Raw genomic sequence first — 21,515 nt, forward strand, 5'->3', positions numbered from 1 at the left:
AGGAGCACTCACTTTAGGAGTGTGCTCCTAATCTCAGCTCGTTACCTGTATAAAAGACACCTGGGAGCCAGAAATCTTTCTGATTGAGAGGGGGTCAAATACTTATTTCCCTCATTAAAATTAAAATCAATTTATAACATTTTTGACATGCGTTTTTCTGGATTTTTTGGTTGTTATTCTGTCTCTCACTGTTCAAATAAACCTACCATTAAAATTATAGACTGATTATTTCTTTGTCAGTGGGCAAACGTACAAAATCAGCAGGGGATCAAATACTTTTTTCCCTCACTGTAGGCATCTCTGTCACAGGCATTATATTATATATTCTCCTGTCTTAAGAGCCTAGGCCGGGGTTCCCCAACTGGTTTTATTTGGGCCCCCAAGTTTTCTGAGCAAAAAAATATATTTTCATTGTTGGACATAAAAGACTGTAAAAACACCAGGAAATCAGCTCCAATAACCTTTTTTTTGGGGAGAACCCTGGCATATGACCATATCTTGGTTTTAAGCACCCCTTAAATTCTATTATTTAAGCTACTCCCTTAAATTCTATCATGGGCAGAAAACCCAATTCATCTCCATCGTTAATTTAAGTACATGGGTCATTTATAACAAAACCTTTCAATATTGCCAATCATTTCAATGACTATTTCACTAGTAAAGTGGAAAAGCTCAGAAGAGAAATGACAACATTGAACAGTGAACCATCATATTTGTGTATAAAATATCTAATAATTAAAGAGAAGGATTGCTGTTTTGAATTTGGTCAAGTTAGTGTGGGAGAGGTGGAAAAAATATTGTTATTCATGAATAATGATAAGCCACCATGTATAGACAACCTTTATGGGAAACTATTGAGACGATGGCGACTTAGTTTCATGCGCCAGTGAGCTTGGGACGGGACAGACACAGCTGTAGGCTATTTGTTCAAGGGACAAGAAATAATCAGGTATTTTATGACGTTTCCATTGGATTAGAGCATTACATTTTTCCCTTCCATGCCGAGTGGTTATCGAAAGGGAGAGATTGGAAATATCTTTCAAATACAGTGGGGGAAAAAAGTATTTAGTCAGCCACCAATTGTGCAAGTTCTCCCTCTTAAAAAGATGAGAGAGGCCTGTAATTTTCATCATAGGTACACGTCAACTATGACAGACAAAATGAGAAGAAAAAAATCCAGAAAATCACATTATAGGATTTTTAATGAATTTATTTGCAAATGATGGTGGAAAATAAGTATTTGGTCAATAACAAAAGTTTCTCAATACTTTGTTATATACTCTTTGTTGGCAATGACACAGGTCAAACGTTTTCTGTAAGTCTTCACAAGGTTTTCACACTGTTGCTGGTATTTTGGCCCATTCCTCCATGCAGATCTCCTCTAGAGCAGTGATGTTTTGGGGCTGTCGCTGGGCAACACGGACTTTCAACTCCCTCCAAAGATTTTCTATGGGGTTGAGATCTGGAGACTGGCTAGGCCACTCCAGGACCTTGAAATGCTTCTTACGAAGCCACTCCTTCGTTGCCCGGGCGGTGTGTTTGGGATCATTGTCATGCTGAAAGACCCAGCCACGTTTCAATGTCCTTGCTGATGGAAGGAGGTTTTCACTCAAAATCTCACGATACATGGCCCCATTCATTATTTCCTTTACACAGATCAGTCGTCCTGGTCCCTTTGCAGAAAAACAGCCCCAAAGCATGATGTTTCCACCCCCATGCTTCACAGTAGGTATGGTGTTCTTTGGATGCAACTCAGCATTCTTTGTCCTCCAAACACGACGAGTTGAGTTTTTACCAAAAAGTTATATTTTGGTTTCATCTGACATTCTCCCAATCCTCTTCTGGATCATCCAAATGCACTCTAGCAAACTTGAGACAGGCCTGGACATGTACTGGCTTAAGCAGGGGGACACGTCTGGCACTGCAGGATTTGAGTCCCTGGCGGCGTAGTGTGTTACTGATGGGAGACTTTGTTACTTTGGTCCCAGCTCTCTACAGGTCATTCACTAGGTCCCCTCGTGTGGTTCTGGGATTTTTGCTCACCGTTCTTGTGATCATTTTGACCCCACGGGGTGAGATCTTGCGTGGAGCCCCAGATCGAGGGAGATTATCAGTGGTCTTGTATGTCTTCCATTTCCTAATAATTGCTCTCACAGTTGATTTCTTCAAACCAAGCCGCTTACCTATTGCAGATTCAGTCTTCCCAGCCTGGTGCAGGTCTACAATTTTGTTTCTGGTGTCCTTTGACAGCTCTTTGGTCTTGGCCATAGTGGAGTTTGGAGTGTGACTGTTTGAGGTTGTGGACAGGTGTCTTTTATACTGATAACAAGTTCAAACAGGTGCCATTAATACAGGTAACGAGTGGAGGACAGAGGAGCCTCTTAAAGAAGAAGTTACAGGTCTGTGAGAGCCAGAAATCTTGCTTGTTTGTAGGTGACCAAATACTTATTTTCCACCATAATTTGCAAATAAATTCATTAAAAATCCTACAATGTGATTTTCTGGATTTCTTTTCTTCAATTTGTCTGTCATAGTTGATGTGTACCTATGATGAAAATTACAGACCTCTCTCATCTTTTTAAGTGGGAGAACTTGCACAATTGGTGGCTGACTAAATACTTTTTTCCCCCACTGTTCATTGAGGAACTATTGTCATTCTAACACAGGCTTTGTTTACTTGCTGATTAGTGGTGGTGAGTTAAGACAATCAGAAATACTATCAGACATCTCAAAATGTGCACATTTATGGGCCTACATTTGCGCGCAGGCCAGGTAGCCTAGGCCTACTTCTATATGATTAAACAGGTGCGTGTCCTTACTCAACATTGACAGGAGTGCTCCAAACGAAAGACAATGAACAAATTGCCAAAATTCATAAATGGAATTAAATAAACCAAAACTTGTTTCTCACAAGTGTAGCATATGTTGTGAGCTCTGCAAACGGGTCCACTCCGACAATGAGAACGGTAAACGACTGTAATAACAATATATTGAATGCATTATCAGAAATTACCGTAACCAAACAAACATTGTAGATCTTGTCACATCTTGATTACTTTCCGGTAATATGGTCAAGTGCAGCAAAGAAAGACCTAGCGAAGCTGTAGCTGGTTCAGAACAGAGCAGCATGCCCTTAACTGCACATACAGAACTAACATCAACAACATGCACACCAGTCTTTTCTGGTTGTGGGTTGACGAGAGATTAACTGCTTCTCTTTTTATGAGAAATATTACTGTGATTAAAATTCCAGATTGTCTGCATAATCAAATAACATTCAGCTCAGACACCCATACATACCACACAAGACATGCTATGCCACCAGGGGTCTCTTCACAGTCACCAAGTCCAAAACAAATTCACGGACACGCACAGTTTTATGCAGCGGCATGATCACATGGAACTCCCTTCCATCTCCAATTACTCAAGTAAACAGCAAAATGACCTTAAAAAACATTAAACAATATCTCATGGAACGGCGGTGACTGTGAGGGGACACACGCACACACAGACTCTCTAACACACTATTTTTGTTGTATTGTTTGCATAGTTTCTTTGTTGTATTATTTGTGTATCTTTATATTTTAAATTTGTGTGACAGTGTGTCAGTGTTTTGTTACTTGCCTTTTTTTTTTTTTTTTTTTTTTTTTGTGGACCCCAGGAAGAGAGTAGCTGATGCTTCTGCAAAAGCGAATGGGGATCCAAATAAACAAAGCAAAACAAAACAAATGGGCACTTCCGATTTTTGCGGTATTTCCCGGGACTCTCGGGATAAATATGAATTATTCCCGGTAAATTACACAATGTAAATGGTGGGACAATATTTTCATGTTGCACATCTTTTAGTTGTCTCATTAAATGCTTTCAATATTTGTATATGCATTTCTACAATTTATAGTTGGTTTGAGGTTTTTAAGTTATTGAAATTCGGAGCAATTGAGCTTTTAAATATTGTCCCATGTACATTGTGTAATTTATTGATTGTCCCTAACTAGCCCCATATTGAATGTCAAACCAAAATGACCATGGGCATTATGCAGCTGCGCTCTGAATTGATGATTACTTGGGTGCTACCAGCTGTGGGCAGCATTAAAATAAACCCAACCCATGGAAAACTGTTACGGTACCCTTCATTCCGTGACATACCATTTTTTCCTATCTCGCAAATAAATGTCAGTTTTGGACGAGACTGACTTTATGACCAAACTATTTACACTTTTTTGAACATTTTGAAACTAGAATAAATGTTTCTGACTCTCATCAATGCCACATAGGGCAATTTGTAAATTATAAGTTGCTTTTTAGGGGCAGTCGCTCTTTAAGTATATGTTTTCAAAATGCATACTGCCTTCAGCTCACATTGCAAAGTGGTGGGTGACACGCTGATAGCCTGTAATGAGAGGCACGCTTCAATTACCAGTTGAGAAATAAAAAAACTGTTTTAAACACACGATTGCATTTAAAATTATTGCGCAATGGCTGGACTTATAAAAGCACGTTTCACTCCAGCAGCAACAAGCTGAGGAGCTGCAGCAAAAGCTCTAGTGCTGTCTGACAAGTGATATTACGCTCAAAATAGGCTCTGTATGCTGTGCGTGTGTGATAAATAAGATGCATGATGACCTTGCTTACATTTGTATATGATTACGTCTTTCTATTATGCGTGGGAATACTTGGGAACAGATTTCAGACATTTTAATCACTTGGAGCTGATTTCCTGGTGTTTTTACAGTATTTTATATCCAACAATTAATTATAATACAAATTTGCTCAGAAAACTTGGGGGAGTGGGGGCAAATAAAGCCACCCACGGGCCAAATTCGGCTCACGGGCCACCAGTTGGGGAACCCAGCTATAGACCGATAAGCATGAATGTCAAATGTATTTCCATCGACTGATATTTCCATCTATTTGGCCGGCAACAATTGTATTTATCAGCCAAAAGCCAACCAATTATCGGCTAACGGAAACCCTGACACACACACACTGAGGGTTAAATACACCATATTTATTGTTAACGTTATTGTCTTCTGATGGCTTTTGTTGTCGTCTTGGTATGGCTGTGTTGATCGATAGACTATGGCTGTGTTTGAAATGGCAGTGCACTACATAGGTAATAGGGTACCATTTCAGACGCACTTTATCATCAAGCTATCCATCTTGACCATGGTGTCCGTCTCTGCCCAGGTGGTGGGCCATAAGGAGGGCCTGGACGTGATGGAGCGGGCAGACCCCCTGTTCCTGCTCATCGGCCTGCCCACCATCCCCCTCATGCTGATCCTGGGGAAGATGATCCGCTGGGAAGACTATGTGCTGCGCCTCTGGAGGAAGTACTCCAACAAGCTGCAGATCCTCAACAGCATCTTTCCAGGTCAGAACGGACACATTGGTAGGGATGCAAACCGTTCTGCAACAACGGTGTTATACTACAATGGGTGGAATTCAGTTTATTCATTGTGTGTGTGTCTGTATAATGAAGTGTGGGTGATAAAGATGTTATTATATACTTGATGGATGATGCTACCTGTGTTAAAGGTTGTTGAAATGTTGTGTGTGTGGGGATATAAGAACGCTGAGAGGTGGCCGTGTCCGTTGGGGCTTGTGGAGGTCCAGTAGCGGTGGGTTTTTCCACTGAGCTCATCATCAAGGATAGTGATTGATGTGGGGAGAAACCGGACCCCAGGGCTCAGCCGGAACCTTCAACCTTTTCTCCCTGCAGTCTCAGCTTGCTGGGCAAGAGCAGGTGTGCTCCTTTACCCCCACTCGGCTGCCCGAAATAAAGATACTGGTACAGACTGGTGCATATATTACTCAGTGGCTGGCACACCTTTTTTCTCTCATCACTTGATGAGTGTGTATTTGTATGTCTTGTGTAACATAGCCAGCTGTGTAAAGATGTACTGGCAAAACAACACCCACAATGCACCTCACCCATCCTGACCCTGCCCCCTCTTCTTTGTCTCTCTCAGGGATTGGGTGTCCAGTGCCTCGTATCCCGGCAGAGGCCAGCCCCCTGGCAGACCACGTGTCAGCCACCAGGATCCTGTGTGGTGCCCTGGTCTTCCCTACCATCGCCACCATCGTGGGCAAACTCATGTTCAGCAGCGTCAACTCCAACCTGCAGAGGACCATTCTGGTAGGTAACACAAACTGTCAGTCATACACACAGACAGTGACTGGCTTGGGTCTTGGCCATTGTAGTTATCTTGACCACATATTCCTCCTATTTAGTGATTGCAGGGTTTTTGCAATGGCTATACCTGTACTAGCTCCTACTGGCCCATTCTGAGGTAACTAAGTTAGCTGGCAGTTAGATGGTAGTTGGCTGTAAGTTAATTGGTAGTTATTCCTCATGAATTTAGGATGTAGGAATGTACCTAGCAAGGCAGGCTGAAGTCAATGCGACAACCAGGTCTTTAGGCCTCCTTGTGACCCATCACCCCTGTGCACCACACACACGCACACACCTGAGAGTGCGCTGAATGCCCCCTCTGGACATTTCTGCCCCACGCAGACACTCCCACTCAGGTTCCCTTTAACCCCACTTAGCATTAGAGCAACAAAACTACCTGATCTCATGGTTCTATTAGTAAATTACTCAATGGAGGCTGTGTTGGCACTGACATGGAGAGGTGTACATGTATTGTCATATGGCAGGTTATAGTGAACCGTTTTAAGGATATACTGTATCTACTACAGTATTAGAGAACTACACAGAGTACAAAACATTAGAAACACCAACATCCATTCGTTGGGCCATGGACTCTACAAAGTGTCGAAAGTAGACACAGTTGTGTCAAGTTGGCTGGATGTCCTTTGGGTGGTGGACCATTCTTTATACACACGGAAACTGTTGAGCGTGAAAAAAACTGGTTTGCAGTTCTTGACACATTCAAACCGGTGTGCCTGGAACCTATTACCATACCCCGTTCAAAGGCACTTAAATATTTTGTCTTGCCCATTTACCCTCTGAATGGCACACATACACAATCCACTGTCTCAATGCTTAAAAATCCTTCTTTAACCTGTCTCCTCCCCGTCATCTACACTGATTAAAGTGGATTTAACAAGTGTCATCAATAAGGGATCATAGCTTTCACCTGGTCCGTCTGTCATGGAAAGAGCAGGTGTTCCTAATGTTTTGTACAATCAGTTGTGTAGCAAATGGAAAAACCAGACAGAGCAGCAAGATAAAGAACAATGACAAATGAGTTGATACATGCCGAGCTGAGTGCTGATGACCCCTCCTTGGTACTGTGCTTACCCTTAGTTATTTTTGTCCTGTCTGCAGGGTGGGATCGCGTTTGTGGCCGTCAAGGGAGCGTTCAAAGTGTACTTCAAACAGCAGCAGTACCAGAGACAAGCCCACCGCAAGATCCTCAACTTTACCGAGGCACAGGAGGCCTGAGAAGGGGCATGGACGGACGGACAGACAAATTGATACACAGGGGGAGTGGATGGAGCAAGACAGTGAACTCTGAGCAGGAACACTGTCGGACAGACAGATTGACGGACATAGGGATCATTGGCGCCCCCTACCTCTTACACCCCTCTAAGCAGCCTCGCCTCACCTCATTCTGTTTCTGCTCTTTAGGGAGTCATCGTCGTATGCGGCTGACATTCATGCTGTATGATTATCACCATGTTCTATTTTGTTTTTAAAACATTCAAAGGAGAAGAGACGAGACAAGAACACTGATACAGACATGTGCTCATGCATATTCCACACAGGAGCTCTTTTTTTCCCTGGAATGTGACTTGTGACTGCTATGAGGCTGTAGCAAAAAAAAATTATCACATAACCAGTGCTCGTTGTATTTTGAAAAGATACATCTGGGACACGTGTAATTATTAGACAGGAAAGTTATGTAATTGTCATAGTTAATTTTGCAGTTTTGAAATTGTTTGCCAATGAGGAATATTGTTTTCCTGTATTGAATGTGTTTTAAGAGAAATTAGAATAATAAAATATCTTTATCACTAAAGGATGATTATTTGAATGACAAAGAACCTCTTACCTGCTCCCCTAAGACATTTTTGCCATGTTTCCATTGGTAAATATCCCCAGACTTGTGACTCTAATAACATTATCTAAATTATTTAGAAGCACAGTACAAACATAAGTGTGATTGTCTGTACATATAGTAATTGCACAATAAGTATCGGATGAAACATTCAAGGGTATTTTTTAGGCATATGCCTTGAAGTGTTGTCATTAGTTCTGTTTGTAGCCGATTTTGTGTAATTGTCTTCTACTCATGAGTAGATGACAGAGAATGTGATGTGCAAGCCTGTAATGGGGAGGTGGGTGGATGGATGATCTAGATCTGACACGTGCCGCTTTGCCTTTCAAATGAGAGCACAAAATGGCATGTTGTCCACTGAATAAAGGTGAGATTGACTTGTCTTTTAACCCAAATCGCATTTTCCGCCACATATTAACTTGCTAACGCCACCACTTGCTTTGTTTCTTTCAGTATATGCTCATTGCAGTCACGTAATAATAACCCATTCTGTAAATACTCTATTCTAAAAGTGCGGTAGAACCAGTATACAGTAAATTACTTGTGTGAAAAAGGCATGCCATAAACCAATCATTTGAATATTTAATATTGATGTGCACATCTCTTTTAGCTGTGCCTGGTAGACAGATATGCTCCAATCTGCTGTGGTCAGCTCAGCTTTTACATTAACTAAAGAAAATACATTATGCCAAAAGTGACATTGAAGTTGTATATTAATTGTATTGTACAGACATTTTTTCTCAATTTATAGTTTCATGGTCGAGTGTGAATAAATGTATTTTTTCAAACCTTGAAGTGGATGTGTTCATTCTAAGGTCCAGCTGTATATTGTAGGACTGATTCAATCCAAATTTCATAAACATGAATAAGGGGCTAGTATAGCTCAAAAACAGCTTGAATGAATCACTATTTCATAGTTTATGGGTGAAAGATAACACTTCGTCTATATATTACTTTAGTATACTAGCATATTGTGTTCTGAGGCAGCCATATTTGGGATTCAAATCCTGCGTTGACTGACACGAGTCTCTTTAAATAACTATTTGTTCCAGTATAGTCATTTATTAAACACACAGGAGGAAATAAAAAAACTCAACATTTCTGCATTACTAAGCCATGAACATGTCTGCAGCAACAACCAACCAATCACAATCAGCCAATTGACAGCAGTTTCCACTGACAAGTCTCGCTGAAACTCTTTCCATCAGAACAGTTTCATATGATCAGGCTGGCAGTATGAAAAATTTATGCACTCACTAACTAAGTCGCTCTGGATAAGAGCGTCTGCTAAATGACTTAAATGTAATTAGGGCACACCGTAGCTAAACATTTTGCAACCGAAAATGAAAAACAGGCGTTTCTTATCGGACAAGTTCAGGTAGTCCCTTCCGGTTTCAGTAATTCTGTCAAATGAATACTACCCAGTTTATCATAAAGTGAACCAACATCTAGTTATTCCCATGTTAGAGTCTATACTGATTACTTATCATGGAAACTCAAAGAAAAACTGGTTGGGGTGGTAAACATAGTAAAATGCTGGAAAACCGTTAAGCTTTCAGTACTACTTTGAAAAATGCGTTGACAGATGACACTTTGCCTTATTCCAATGCTAAAGATACATATATTTAAGAGACCAGATATTTCTTCCCTCCTTTAAAAACAATGCATCATTAAGTTAACATTACAGTTGATTGATAGGCCTGAGGACGTATGGGAGATCACATAAAGCTGATATTTGCTGTATCAGAGTGGTTGGCGCCAGCTTAACTTGGCAAGGCTTGTTAACACCTGAGACTAGGCCATGCTTTACACAGACACTGTAATGACATGACTCCAACCCACACAGAAAACAGCCGGTGCCGCTTTTCAATATCAATGTGTCCGTTTTTAGGCTGGATTAGAGCAAGGACCCGAGACTGCAGTGCAGTGTGTCCCCCCTCTACATAACATTACAGAGACCATTTGATTCCCAACAGATTTTATTGCTTAGTGAGAAGTGCATATTGAGAAACAGGCCTGACTACACCTTCACCCTCCATACATAGGCCTCTTTTGAACCCTTACAGAAAAAAACATGATTATTTAAAAAGGTGTTCTGAAAAAAAATACTACACTGAAAATCAGTTTACCCCACCAGACATTCTAAAACAGTCCTATTTAATGTTTTTCTGAAGAACAGCATCCCCACTGGGCACAGATGTCAATTCCACGCTGGTTCAATGTAATTTTCATTGAAATGACACGGAATCAAAGTTGATTCAACCAGTGTTTGCCCAGTGGGTCTTTAAGCAATCCTGTTCCAAGTCTGACCCACAGAGACAAAGTGCAGTTGACTGACTGTCAAACTACACACTGCTGTGCTGTGTATCCAGCTGACTCCACCAGCCATAGAGAAATCTCTATTGCTCCAGCTTTGTAAGAGACAATCTTCACTGCCAGAGAATGACCAATCATCGCCCCCCTTTTAAAGGCACAAGCTAAGTCTCAAATGGAGAAAGATGGGGGGAGAGGATAGGGGGAGGGCCCTATGCAAGAAATCGGTAGCCGAACACTTAATTCAGATTAAAATAATAACAATATTTGAACAACAAAAGCTAATTTATGACTCCAAACAAGTAATTAACTAATTAAATACAGACATTTAAAATACGTTTATTTTTCTTCAATCTCAAATAAAAGAAAAAGAAAAAGATTGAGGTACCCTGAGATGATGCTCGGATAATAATACAACCCTGTAGAAAGCACTAGTTAAAAAGAAAAGCTTAATGAACACGCCTCTCCACCAAATAAGCAGTTTTAAAACAGCTCCTCAAAGGGCACCGACATTTTACTAGTTTAAATAAAAAAAGAAAAGAGTCAGATCTCAAAACGTGTACATTATGGATTAAAACAGAATCATTTCCATAAGGCTGATCTAATTTTTTTGTCATAAAACAGAAAGTCTAAAATAGTGTGTTGCACAGTCATTATTTAAACACAAAGTGTCTCCATGATAACAATTTGGGGAGTTGTCACCGTGCCTCGATGCATCGCATGAGTACATAAGAGAAATGTGTGTCCAGCGTGTCTGAAATGAAAGAATGTGCACCCCTGCAGAGCTAACCACCTACTTCAACAGCTTCACATCACCATAATCATTAACTAACCATTTATTCTCACCACAGCAGCATGCCCTTGTGGCTAAGCTGAATAAAAACACTTCCATCATGAAGTATCAAGGGGTATTTGTACTGGTTTACAGGGTTCTGGCCTTGAGGTTCTTTATGTCAGTACTATTCCTCTACAAACAGTCTATACAATGTCGGGAATGTGTGTTGGTGGGGTTTTCCATGAGACTAAAACGAAGTTAGTTTTTGTGTGTGACCTCTACTATTAAACTGAGCTATGATGAGAACCACAGCTAAGTTGTGTGAATCACACATTTCCAAGCACCTCTAGTGGCCTCTCCAGTTTACCACACACACACACACAGAGAGACAAACACACATGCATGCTCAGTCAGATGAGTGTGTTCCAGACTCCAGTTGCCACAGGGGGGCGTAGAGGGACATTGCAGGGTCCCCCAGCACCCCCCCACAGTGCTCTCATGCTGCTCGGTCCTCACAGTTTGGCAGCCATGAAGTTGATGTGAGGCTTGGCCAGGGGAAAGAGGGGCAGGCTCCTCTTGAACTCAGTCATGTCCTGCACCAATGTAGGCTGCACAGAGAGAGATGGACAGGTCAGTATGTTACACACCAACACTGCTGTGCTAATGGAACACACACACAGAGAAAGGTGAATCCACATTACCTGTGGCAGGGATGGGGCAGGGGCCAGGTTGACATCATTCTGGGCAGGGAACTCTCCCACGATGGGGCCTAAACAAAAGACAAAGACATTTCAACACAACTGTTAAAAACAGTAAAATCAACATATTCACACTAACAAACCCAATTGAATTTATATCCTCCACCCCAAAAACTCTCCATCACTAGTACAATACTCACAGGAGTCCATCTCCCTAGACAGGACGTGCACAGACACCTTGTGCCTCTTGGGTGCGTCCACCGCCAACAGATCCTACAAAGGACAGGATTTTGATAGAGACAGAGAAGAGACATACCATTTAACTGAAGCCTTTATTAAGTTCACTGTCTGCGAAAAATAAATTACAGTGTTTCCCCTATATTAATTCAGCAGCGACACCCCGCCGCTGCTAAATAGTTTTACAAATAAAATCGAATTATTATTTTTTACAAATACTTCTGCCGAGACGCACTTTTAAAGGGATAGTAAGCACTTTTCATACCCAGAGTCAGATGAACTCATGAATACATTTAAATGTTTAGTCATTTAGCAGACGCTCTTATCCAGAGCGACTTACAGTTAGTGAGTGCATACATTTTTCATACTGGCCCCCCGTGGGAATCGAACTCACAACCCTGGCGTTGCAAGCGCCATGCTCTACCAACTGAGCTACACGGGACCTTACCATTGTTATAGCTTCGTGCAGTTTGAAGGATGTTGCTAACTAGCATTAGCGCAATTGCTAACTAGCATTAGCGCCATGACGAAGTCTATGGGAACAGCTAGCATGCTCATTGTGATAACGTCCTTCAAACTGCACACAGACATAACAATGGTATCTATGAGCTCATCTGACTAAGTAAAAAAGGGCTTAATTCCCAAAATCTCACAATATCCCTTTAAGATCAGAATTTGTAGCAGAGTGAGCAGTGGCATGAGAGCCACGAGCGCACAGTCTCCACTTGCGCATCATCTTCCTACAGTGCATCAGTAGCACGCATCAGTTACAGTGCCTTGCAAAAGTATTCATCCCCCTTGGCGTTTTTCCTATTTTGTTGCATTACAACCTGTACCGTAATTTTCGGACTATAAGCCGCGCCTTTTTTCCAATTTTTCGACCCCTGCGGCTTATATAACGGTGCGGCTAATGTATGGATTTTTACAGCTAACGGCCACTAGAAGACCTCCTAAATCTATGGATTTTACAGGTTACAGTCCACCAACTTTAACTCTATGGGCTCTATGACCGGTCCGCGCCCCCCACCTTTAAGCGGCGGGCTCCAGCAGGAAAAGCTGGAGGCCGAAAAAGAGTGAGACGGGTAGCGCGCAAAAGTAAAAGTGGAACCGAGAGTGGTACGAGAGACAGAACGAGAGACAGAACGAGAGCAAGACAGACAGACATTACGAGAGCGAGACAGTTTGTGCAAAGGAAGTTTTCATGCACAAACCCTCATTATGGAAAACAAACGTAGAAATGCATATGATGCAGCTTTTAAGTTAAAGGCAGTCAATCTGGCTGTAAAAGAAGGAAATAGAGCTGCTGCATGTAGCCTTGGCATCAATGAGTCAATGGTGAGACGTTGGAGACGCCAGCGGGAAGAACTGTCTCAATGCAAAAAGTCAAAAAAAGCTTTCAGAAGTAATAAAAGCAGATGGCCCGAACTTGAAGACTTTCTTGAAGATTGGGTGAACACACAGAGAGCAGACGGCCGAGGTGTTTCCACCGTGCAGATCCGACTGAAAGCTGAAACAGTCGCCACCAAAATGAAAATAGAAAATATTGAATGGCATCTCCTTTAAAGTCAACAAGAAAGGGTGGATGATGGAAAGCGTAATGAATGAGTGGCTGAATGAGTGCTACGTCAAGCGCCCTGGAGGATTCCTTCGCCCAAAAAAATCTTTGCTCGTTTTGGACAGCATGAGGGCCCATATAACGGATTATGTGAAAGCAGCCATCAAGAGCACAAACTCGATTCCAGCTGTGATTCCTGGGGGCACAACGAAGCATCTGCAGCCACTCGACATCAGTGTCAATCGTGCGTTCAAAGTGCACTACGCGTTCAGTGGGAGGCGTGGATGACTAGCGGCGATAAATCATTCACCAAAACTGGTCGCATGCGAAAAGCAACTTTCGCTCAAGTTTGCGAGTGGATCCTGATAGCGTGGAGGAGTGTCAAAACATCCACGATCATTAACGGGTTCCGAAAGGCTGGACTGCTGCGTGATGAAGAGGTGGACGCCGCCACAGCTGAGGCCCTTCAGAGGCTGTTCGATTCCGACAGTGACGAAGAGGAGTTCGTTGGTTTTGAGAGCGTCAACGAAGGAGAGAGGAGAGTGGCTGACAAAGCCACCCTGAGCCTGTTCGTTTCCGACACTGAAGATGAGGACTTTGGTGGTTTTAGTACGCAGGAAGAAGACGGAGATGAGGATTAATGACTTGACTTTTCTGGTTACAGCCGTGTACTGCACCTTAGCCTAAAAGATGAAGACGAGGATTAATGACTTTTCTGGTAGGCTGATTACCGTATATTTTAAGCAGCCGTGTTTCTGCAACTTTAGGTTTACGCGCTTACTGTCATGTTACAGGCACTTTATTTTGCACTTTCAAAAAAACACATTTAATTTAGCCATTGATATTGCCTCGTCAAGCGCTGTAAGCTTTGTTTTTTGTTATGGTACTACTGTAGGCTATAATGTAGATAAATATTCAAAGATGTGCACACTTTTTCAAGGTTTTTCAAAAATAACCAAAGTTAAGTGGTTAAATGATTGTGACGCTATTAACTAATTTTGCTGGAATACGTTATGCAAATATGCAACTTGTTTGTTGAAATGTTAATAAATGGGAGCTTCCTCAAGCAGCCATCTCTTTCCCGACAATCCCCTCTGTGCACGAACCCTTACATATGGTAATTAAACATTAAAACACCTGCGGCTTATAGTCCAGTGCGTCTTATATATGTACACATCATTCAATTTAGCTGCTGCGGCTTATACTCCGGTGCGCCTTATAGTGCGGAAAATACGGTAATTTAAATTGATTTTTATTTGGATTTCATGTAATGGACATACAAAAAATAGTCCAAATTGGTGAAGTGAAATGAAAAAAATAACTTGTTTCAAAAAATTCTAAACAATTATGGAAAAGTGGTGCGTGCATATGTATTCACCCCCCTTTGCTATGAAGCCCCTAAATAAGATCTGGTGCAACCACTTACCTTCAGAAGTCACATAATTAGTTAAATAAAGTCCACCTGTGTGCAATCTAAGTGTCACATGATCTGTCACATGATCTCAGTATATATACACCTGTTCTGAAAGGCCCCAGAGTCTGCAACACCACTAAGCAAGGGGAACCACCAAGCAAGCGGCACCATGAAGACCAAGGAGCTCTCCAAACAGGTCAGTGACAAAGTTGTGGAGAAGTACAGATCAGGGTTGGGTTATAAAAAAATATCTGAAACTTTGAACATCCCACGGAGCACCATTAAATCCATTATAAAAAAAATTGAAAGAATATGGCACCACAACAAACCTGCCAAGAGAGGGCTGCCCACCAAAACTCACAGACCAGGCAAGGAGGGCATTAATCAGAGAGGCAACAAAGAGACCAAAGATAACCCTGAAGGAGCTGCAAAGCTCCACAGCGGAGATTGGAGTATCTGTCCATAGAGCAACTTTAAGCCGTACACTCCACAGAGCTGGGATTTACGGAAGAGTGGCCAGAAAAAAGCCATTGCTTTAAAAAAAAATAAGCAAACAAGTTTGGTGTTCACCAAAAGGCATGTGGGAGACTCCCCAAACATATGGAAGAAGGTACTCTGGTCAGATGAGACTAATATTGAGCTTTTTGGCCATCAACGAAAACGCTATATCTGGCGCAAACCCAACACCTCACATCACCCCGAAAACACCATCTCCACAGTGAAGCATGGTGGTGGCAGCATCATGCTGTGGGGATGTTTTTCATCGGCAGAATTGAAGGAATGATGGATGGCGCTAAATACAGGGAAATTCTTGAGGAAGACCTGTTTCAGTCTTCCAGAGATTTGAGACTGGGACGGAGGTTCACCTTCCAGCAGGACAATGACCCTAAGCATATTGCTAAAGCAACACTTGAGTGGTTTAAGGGGAAACATTTAAATGTCTTGGAATGGCCTAGTCAAAGCCCAGACCTCAATCCAATTGAGAATCTGTGGTATGACTTAAAGATTGCTGGACACCAGCGGAACCCATCCAACTTGAAGGAGCTGGAGCAGTTTTGCCTTGAAGAATGGGCAAAAATCCCAATGGCTAGATGTGCCAAGCTTATAGAGTCATACCCCAAGAGACTTGCAGCTGTAATTGCTGCAGAAGGTGGCTCTACAAAGTATTGACTTTGGGGGGGGTGAATAGTTATGCAGGAAATTATTTTTTAAATGGCAATTTGCTCTTTCCGCCCAATGGCAAAATTAGCTTTAAAAGAGCAACATTTAGTCTCTGTTGCCAAGTTGATGGCCTCTAAAATGTGCGGTCAGTGACAGCGCCATTGGCCACGCCCACTGCAACACCCAGACCCCCCGCCCCCTCCCACCCCCAGCTATCTTTGCCACCGCTGCTGAAAATATCCTAAGGGGAAACACTGAATTAAGTTCCCAGTATTCTGCATCAAAACATAGAATTCCACAGTCAAATAGATTGAGGGAGGTAGTGGTAAAAAAAGATGGTGATGTGATTACTACCGATACAGCATTAGAAATGTATTACATAATTAAAATATTCTGCATGGGGCCTGTGCTGTTTCTGCTGACGTAGAAATATGGGAAGTCTTTCATTGCCTCTGTATCCTTGGTCCCCTTATCCCCTTGAAACACACACCACCCTGGCGGTGACGCAACCCCTCATTATGGTTGTTGTTATTCCATGAGCACAGCGCACCGTGTCAGTGTCACCTCCAAAGCTATGAATAGAACCAGGACGTGGAGGATAAGAGTGGTGGAGGGGAATAAATAAAACAGGGTGCCATCTTCCAGTTGCACGCACATGGGCACACATACAGACACCAATTGAGTCCTATGGTAAAGAGTAAGAATTATATACAGCAGACATCTCAAAATGGGAGGGGGGTGAAGAAAAGAAAAAAATAGCTAGAAAAGATTGTATGTCTCCATGGCAACTGCTTGTGTGAGAAAGTATGACTTTACCTAAAACGTAAGTGGTATGCAATGCAAATGGAGAGAGCGCTACTCACCCGGTAGAACTGCATGATGTTTTCTTTAGTCAACGTCTTCAGATAGGCCACCTCAATGTTATCTAGAAAACAACAGGAAATACTTAGGACTAACAGAGGATGATTTGAGATATCACTTCAGCTTAGACCTAAACAGGGGGGGAAACTTTTGTATGTATGCATGAATGTAGAACAGAACTAGTGGCAAAGTCCCTACATACTCATCACCAGAAGGATACCATGAAATAAATAGTTTAACTCTTAAATAAGAATTCCTCTCTTACCCTCTTACTTCTATATAAAAAGCTTCTGTAAGGAGCAACACAATAGCTTTACAGGGTCACCACCCACACTGACCTGGCTGTACAATGTTCCACTATTGACTAGGCTCCACTTCCTATCATTACCTTGGTGTGCAGACCGTTGCGGCCCTCAGTCTCCTATCCTTCCCCTCCAACAATGAAAACATGGTCATCATCACCCTCTACTTGGATCGCACAGGGGTTTAGGGCAGATTTCCAGCCCATAACAGCACTCAGGAGGTGTGCTCTGGGTGGAGGTGTGCTCTGGGTGGAGGTGTGCTCTGGGTGCTGATTATTCTGGGGCCTAATCAATGCTAATTTGTGCGGCAGGCAGTTCCGTGGTGGCAACAACTTTCACCTCGGGGATCCTCCAGAATGTCAATATCGTGATAAATTAATCTCACTCAAAACACCTGTTCATATAACAAGGCCTCCTAGCAGTTATAATAGGAGGAGGGTCAGGAGGAATATCCATTTAGTCGACACTAACTCACCAAACTCCCCACAGCTAACACTTGGAAAAAGCTCTTAGGCCTCCAGCTCAGGTAAAGGTGTGTGGTTGCTCATTGAGTGTCTACGCATGCTCACCTCTGTCAAAGTTGTACTGCTGGGAGATGATCTCCCCCCAGTACTTGGCGCACTCGGCGGCCAGCTTCTTGGGCTTGTCCAGGCGGCGGATGGCCAGGGCCTGGATGTGTTTCTGGAAGGCCTCGTCATTCATTTCCTCCACAGACTTCTCTGTGGCTTTTAGGAAGGCCTCTACCCGGCTCTCCAGGTAGTGGGGGGCCTTCTCCGACTGGATGATGAAGCGCAGGCCCTGGACCCCGTTAGCGCGCCGCGGACCGCTAAACACTATGTACCCTGAGGAGAGAGCAGAGTAAAAGTCGGAAAAAATGCACTGTAAATTCAGGAACATGTGTTTATAGGTGTATAACTGCATGTACAGGTAAAGGAAACACTTGAGTAAATGAGGGATATAAAGTATATTGAAAGCAGGTGCTTCCACACAGCTGTGATCCTCAGTTTATTTAGCAATTAACATCCCATCATGTATAAAAATGCCCAGTTACCCATTATTTTGGCTTCCATGGCTAGAAGAGATCTCAGTGACTTTGAAAGAGAGGTCTCAAAGGAGCATAAGTGTGTGTGTGTGTGTGTGTGTGTGAGTGAGAGTCACCAGATCTCAATCCAATTGAACACTTAAGGGAGATTCTGGAGTGGCACCTGAGAGAACATTTTCCACCACCATCAACACCATTTCTCGTGGAAGAACGGTCTCGCATTCGGAAAGTATTCAGACCCATTGACATTTTCCACATTTTGTTACAATACAGCCTTATTCTAAAATGGTTTCAATTGTCCTTTCATCAAGGATCTCTCTGTACTTTGCTCTGTTCATCTTTCCCTCGATCCTGACTAGTCTCCGAATCCCTGCTGCTGAAAAACATCCCCACAGCATGATGCTGCCACCACCATGCTTCACTGTAGGGATGGTATTGGCCAGGTGATGAGTGTGACGCTTGGCTATCAGGCCAAAGAGTTTCTCATGGTCAGAGTCCTTTAGGCACCTTTTAGCAAACTCCAAGCGAGCTGTCATGTGCCTTTAACTGAGGAGTGGCTTCGGTCCAAACTTCTTCCATTTAAGAATGATGGAGGCCACTGTGTTGTTGGGGCCCTTCAATGTGGCAGACATTTTTGGGTACAGGTGGACTCCAATCAAGTTGTAGAAACATCTCAAGGATGATCAATGGAAACAGGATGCACCTGAGCTCAATCTCGAGTCTCATAACAAAGGTTCTGAATACTTATGTAAATAAGGTATTTCTGCTTTTAATTTTTAATACATTTGCTAAAATGTCCAAAAAAAAACTGTTTTTGCTTTGTCATTATGGGGTATTGTGTGTAGATTGGGGAGGGGAAAAAACGATTTAATCCATTTTAGAATACGGCTGTAATGCAACAAAATGTGGAAAAGGTCAAGGGGCCTGAATAATTTCAGAATGCACCGTATACTGTCCCTTTTTCACTGCAGGGTTTTGAGTTTGCGTTTAAGTACTTTACGATGGACATTTCCAAGGGAGGTCCATTCTGCCTACCTGGACCGGTCTCCACTGGGGTGTGTGCGCGCGGTCTTACCCAACTGTTCCTTGGTGCGCAGTGTGTTGAAGCAGGGCTCAGAGATGATCTGACAGAAGAGTTCCAGCAGCATGTTGTCGTGGGTTGTCTGCATGTCTGTCTGGTAGTAGATCTCTATGCCACAGTTGTTGTGCACCTCGTTCCTCTGCTGGTACACATACCAGCCACCTGGAAGGCACAGGTAGCATCTTATTCATTATGGCATAATGGAAAATGTTTTGCAACAGAAAAGGAAAACAAGTGCTGGTTATTGGACAAGTCGTCCAGGTAGTCGCTCCCAGTTTCAGTCCCTTTGGTGCCTAATAAATACATGACCCAGGGCTTACAGAAAATGTAGCTGCAGCATCACAATCTTCAAAAAAACATATTCACCAAACATGTAATACAGAAGGCATGGCCCTCAAACAGCTAACCCAAATGCAAAGTGTAAACTGCTGCATGCGTGACTCGGTAAACATTGAGGCTTAACTAAATGCATTTAGGAATAAGCAACGACCTCTGAACGACCTAGCCGGTTGATTCATCACCGGCTTCACTGTAAATCTGCAATTACTAAAGAACATGTTTGGACTGAGAGATAGATTTAAAAGGTGTATTACAGGAATGTTATATATAGAGTTCAGCTAGAGGACAGTGATGACACTCAAGTCTCCAGACAGGAGAGACTGAGCCAACATCACTCTTTTGCTGAGTAAAAGCTCTTCACTGGCACTCAGAATCCAAAAAGTGTGTGGGTGAAGATGAGTGGAAGTAAGCAGTAGAAGTATGTTTCTGAAAGTTCTAAACTTGTTCAAAACTTTTGTGTTGGGAAGCTATAAATTGTTCTCCGTCCCACGGTTAGTTTTCTCTGTGTTTTCAACCCTCAGTCCTACTCTTGATTCCGTCCCCGACTGGAGTCTGGCTGGATCCAGGCCTGAAAAATCCCTCAGCGGGACACAGGATGTTTCCAGGTGACCCAGACAGACCTGCTTTTCCTCTCCCCTACGCTCAAGTTACCTGTCATCAGGAAAAGTGTGGCACAGGTGTGTTGTTGTGCTGTGTAGTGTGCGGGGTGTGTGTGTAAGAGGTTAAGGAAAAAAGTGTGTTGTATTGTATTTCTCAGTGATGTCCATTTCCCCTTGTTAAGTGAGCCTTTCCCCCTAGGACATTGGAGGGTCACTGACACCAAGGTGTTACACGAGCACAGGTCCTGATGTAGGCCAGACTGTTGGATAAGAAACCTTCAGCAGGGTCACCATGGGGATGGGCATGACTGGCAGGTACCGGAGGGTGATGGGAGTGATGGACAGGGAACTTGACCTACCATCTGGCACCTGCACCTCCCTGTAGCGAATCAACTGGCTTGGTAAGAGGGGCTTGGTGTGGGCTTGATTCATAAGCGTGTCCTCGACCATCTGCATCATGCCTAGAGCAGACTGGAGAAAGAAATTTAAAAAAAAGAAACGTGAGAGGTGCGAATGATAAATCAGTCTATTAATCCACCTTTAAAATTGGTTAAGATTCCTCTTTCTAATCTTTCGCATCGCTCGTCTCTCACACGTTCTATGGTAAATAGCAGATGCCCATCTATATGGCCTTCCACTGAATCGGAAACAACACTGCTACAATATTCTGTCCACGCAGTACTAGCTCCATCTAAGGTAATAGGAGCCCTGCAGTGCACAGTGAATCTCCATGGTGATGAAGTGGACCATTGCCCCGGCTGGTGCATCCAATTCCCTCTCCACTAGACTGTGACAACTCTCCACTGGGCATCATTACCAGAGATAAGGGAGACTGTTCATGGACAGCTTGGATATTATATAAAGTGTGTGATTTGATCGGAGGATCTTATCAGGGATTGACGGTGTGTGACGGTTCTATGACAGATATAAGGATTCCACTTAAAACCTATACGGGAGAGGAGGGGCTGACTTTATAAGCAGTTATAGAACAAATCTACATTCTACACATATAATGTCTGTCTGTGTGTGCGTGCGGTGTGACGGTCTTTGTCTGACTGCCTATAACAAACAAAATAATACAAAAGTCTGTCCACTCGAAGGTTGCAACATCAAA

At 42.8% G+C, this 21,515-nt stretch overlaps 2 protein-coding genes across 9 annotated transcripts in view; one reads left to right on the top strand and one right to left on the bottom strand.

Annotated features, from left to right (window-relative positions):
- marchf5 (membrane-associated ring finger (C3HC4) 5) overlaps nt 1-8,819 on the top strand; it is a 62,052-nt gene extending 53,233 nt beyond the window's left edge. Inside the window, exons 4-6 of one of the 2 annotated variants that reach the window (XM_084170108.1) lie at nt 5,188-5,389; nt 5,970-6,136; nt 7,292-8,819. In XM_084170108.1, the coding sequence (XP_084026234.1) occupies nt 5,188-5,389; nt 5,970-6,136; nt 7,292-7,408 (486 nt within the window). In that variant the 3' untranslated portion in view covers nt 7,409-8,819. The remainder of the gene's footprint in view (nt 1-5,187; nt 5,390-5,969; nt 6,137-7,291) is intronic. The other variant, XM_084170109.1, reaches the window with a different exon arrangement.
- A 1,166-nt stretch (nt 8,820-9,985) lies between these two features.
- ide (insulin-degrading enzyme) overlaps nt 9,986-21,515 on the bottom strand; it is a 65,694-nt gene continuing 54,164 nt past the window's right edge. For all 7 annotated transcript variants that reach the window (XM_084169287.1, XM_084169291.1, XM_084169288.1 and 4 more), the window contains 7 exons: nt 20,761-20,872; nt 19,458-19,625; nt 17,910-18,182; nt 17,041-17,102; nt 12,011-12,083; nt 11,814-11,881; nt 9,986-11,720 (listed from right to left, as the gene is read on the bottom strand). In XM_084169287.1, the coding sequence (XP_084025413.1) occupies nt 11,625-11,720; nt 11,814-11,881; nt 12,011-12,083; nt 17,041-17,102; nt 17,910-18,182; nt 19,458-19,625; nt 20,761-20,872 (852 nt within the window). In that variant the 3' untranslated portion in view covers nt 9,986-11,624. The remainder of the gene's footprint in view (nt 11,721-11,813; nt 11,882-12,010; nt 12,084-17,040; nt 17,103-17,909; nt 18,183-19,457; nt 19,626-20,760; nt 20,873-21,515) is intronic.

This window comes from Coregonus lavaretus (genome assembly GCF_964263955.1).
Source record: "Coregonus lavaretus genome assembly, chromosome: 1".
In the NCBI taxonomy this organism is placed as follows: domain Eukaryota; kingdom Metazoa; phylum Chordata; class Actinopteri; order Salmoniformes; family Salmonidae; genus Coregonus; species Coregonus lavaretus.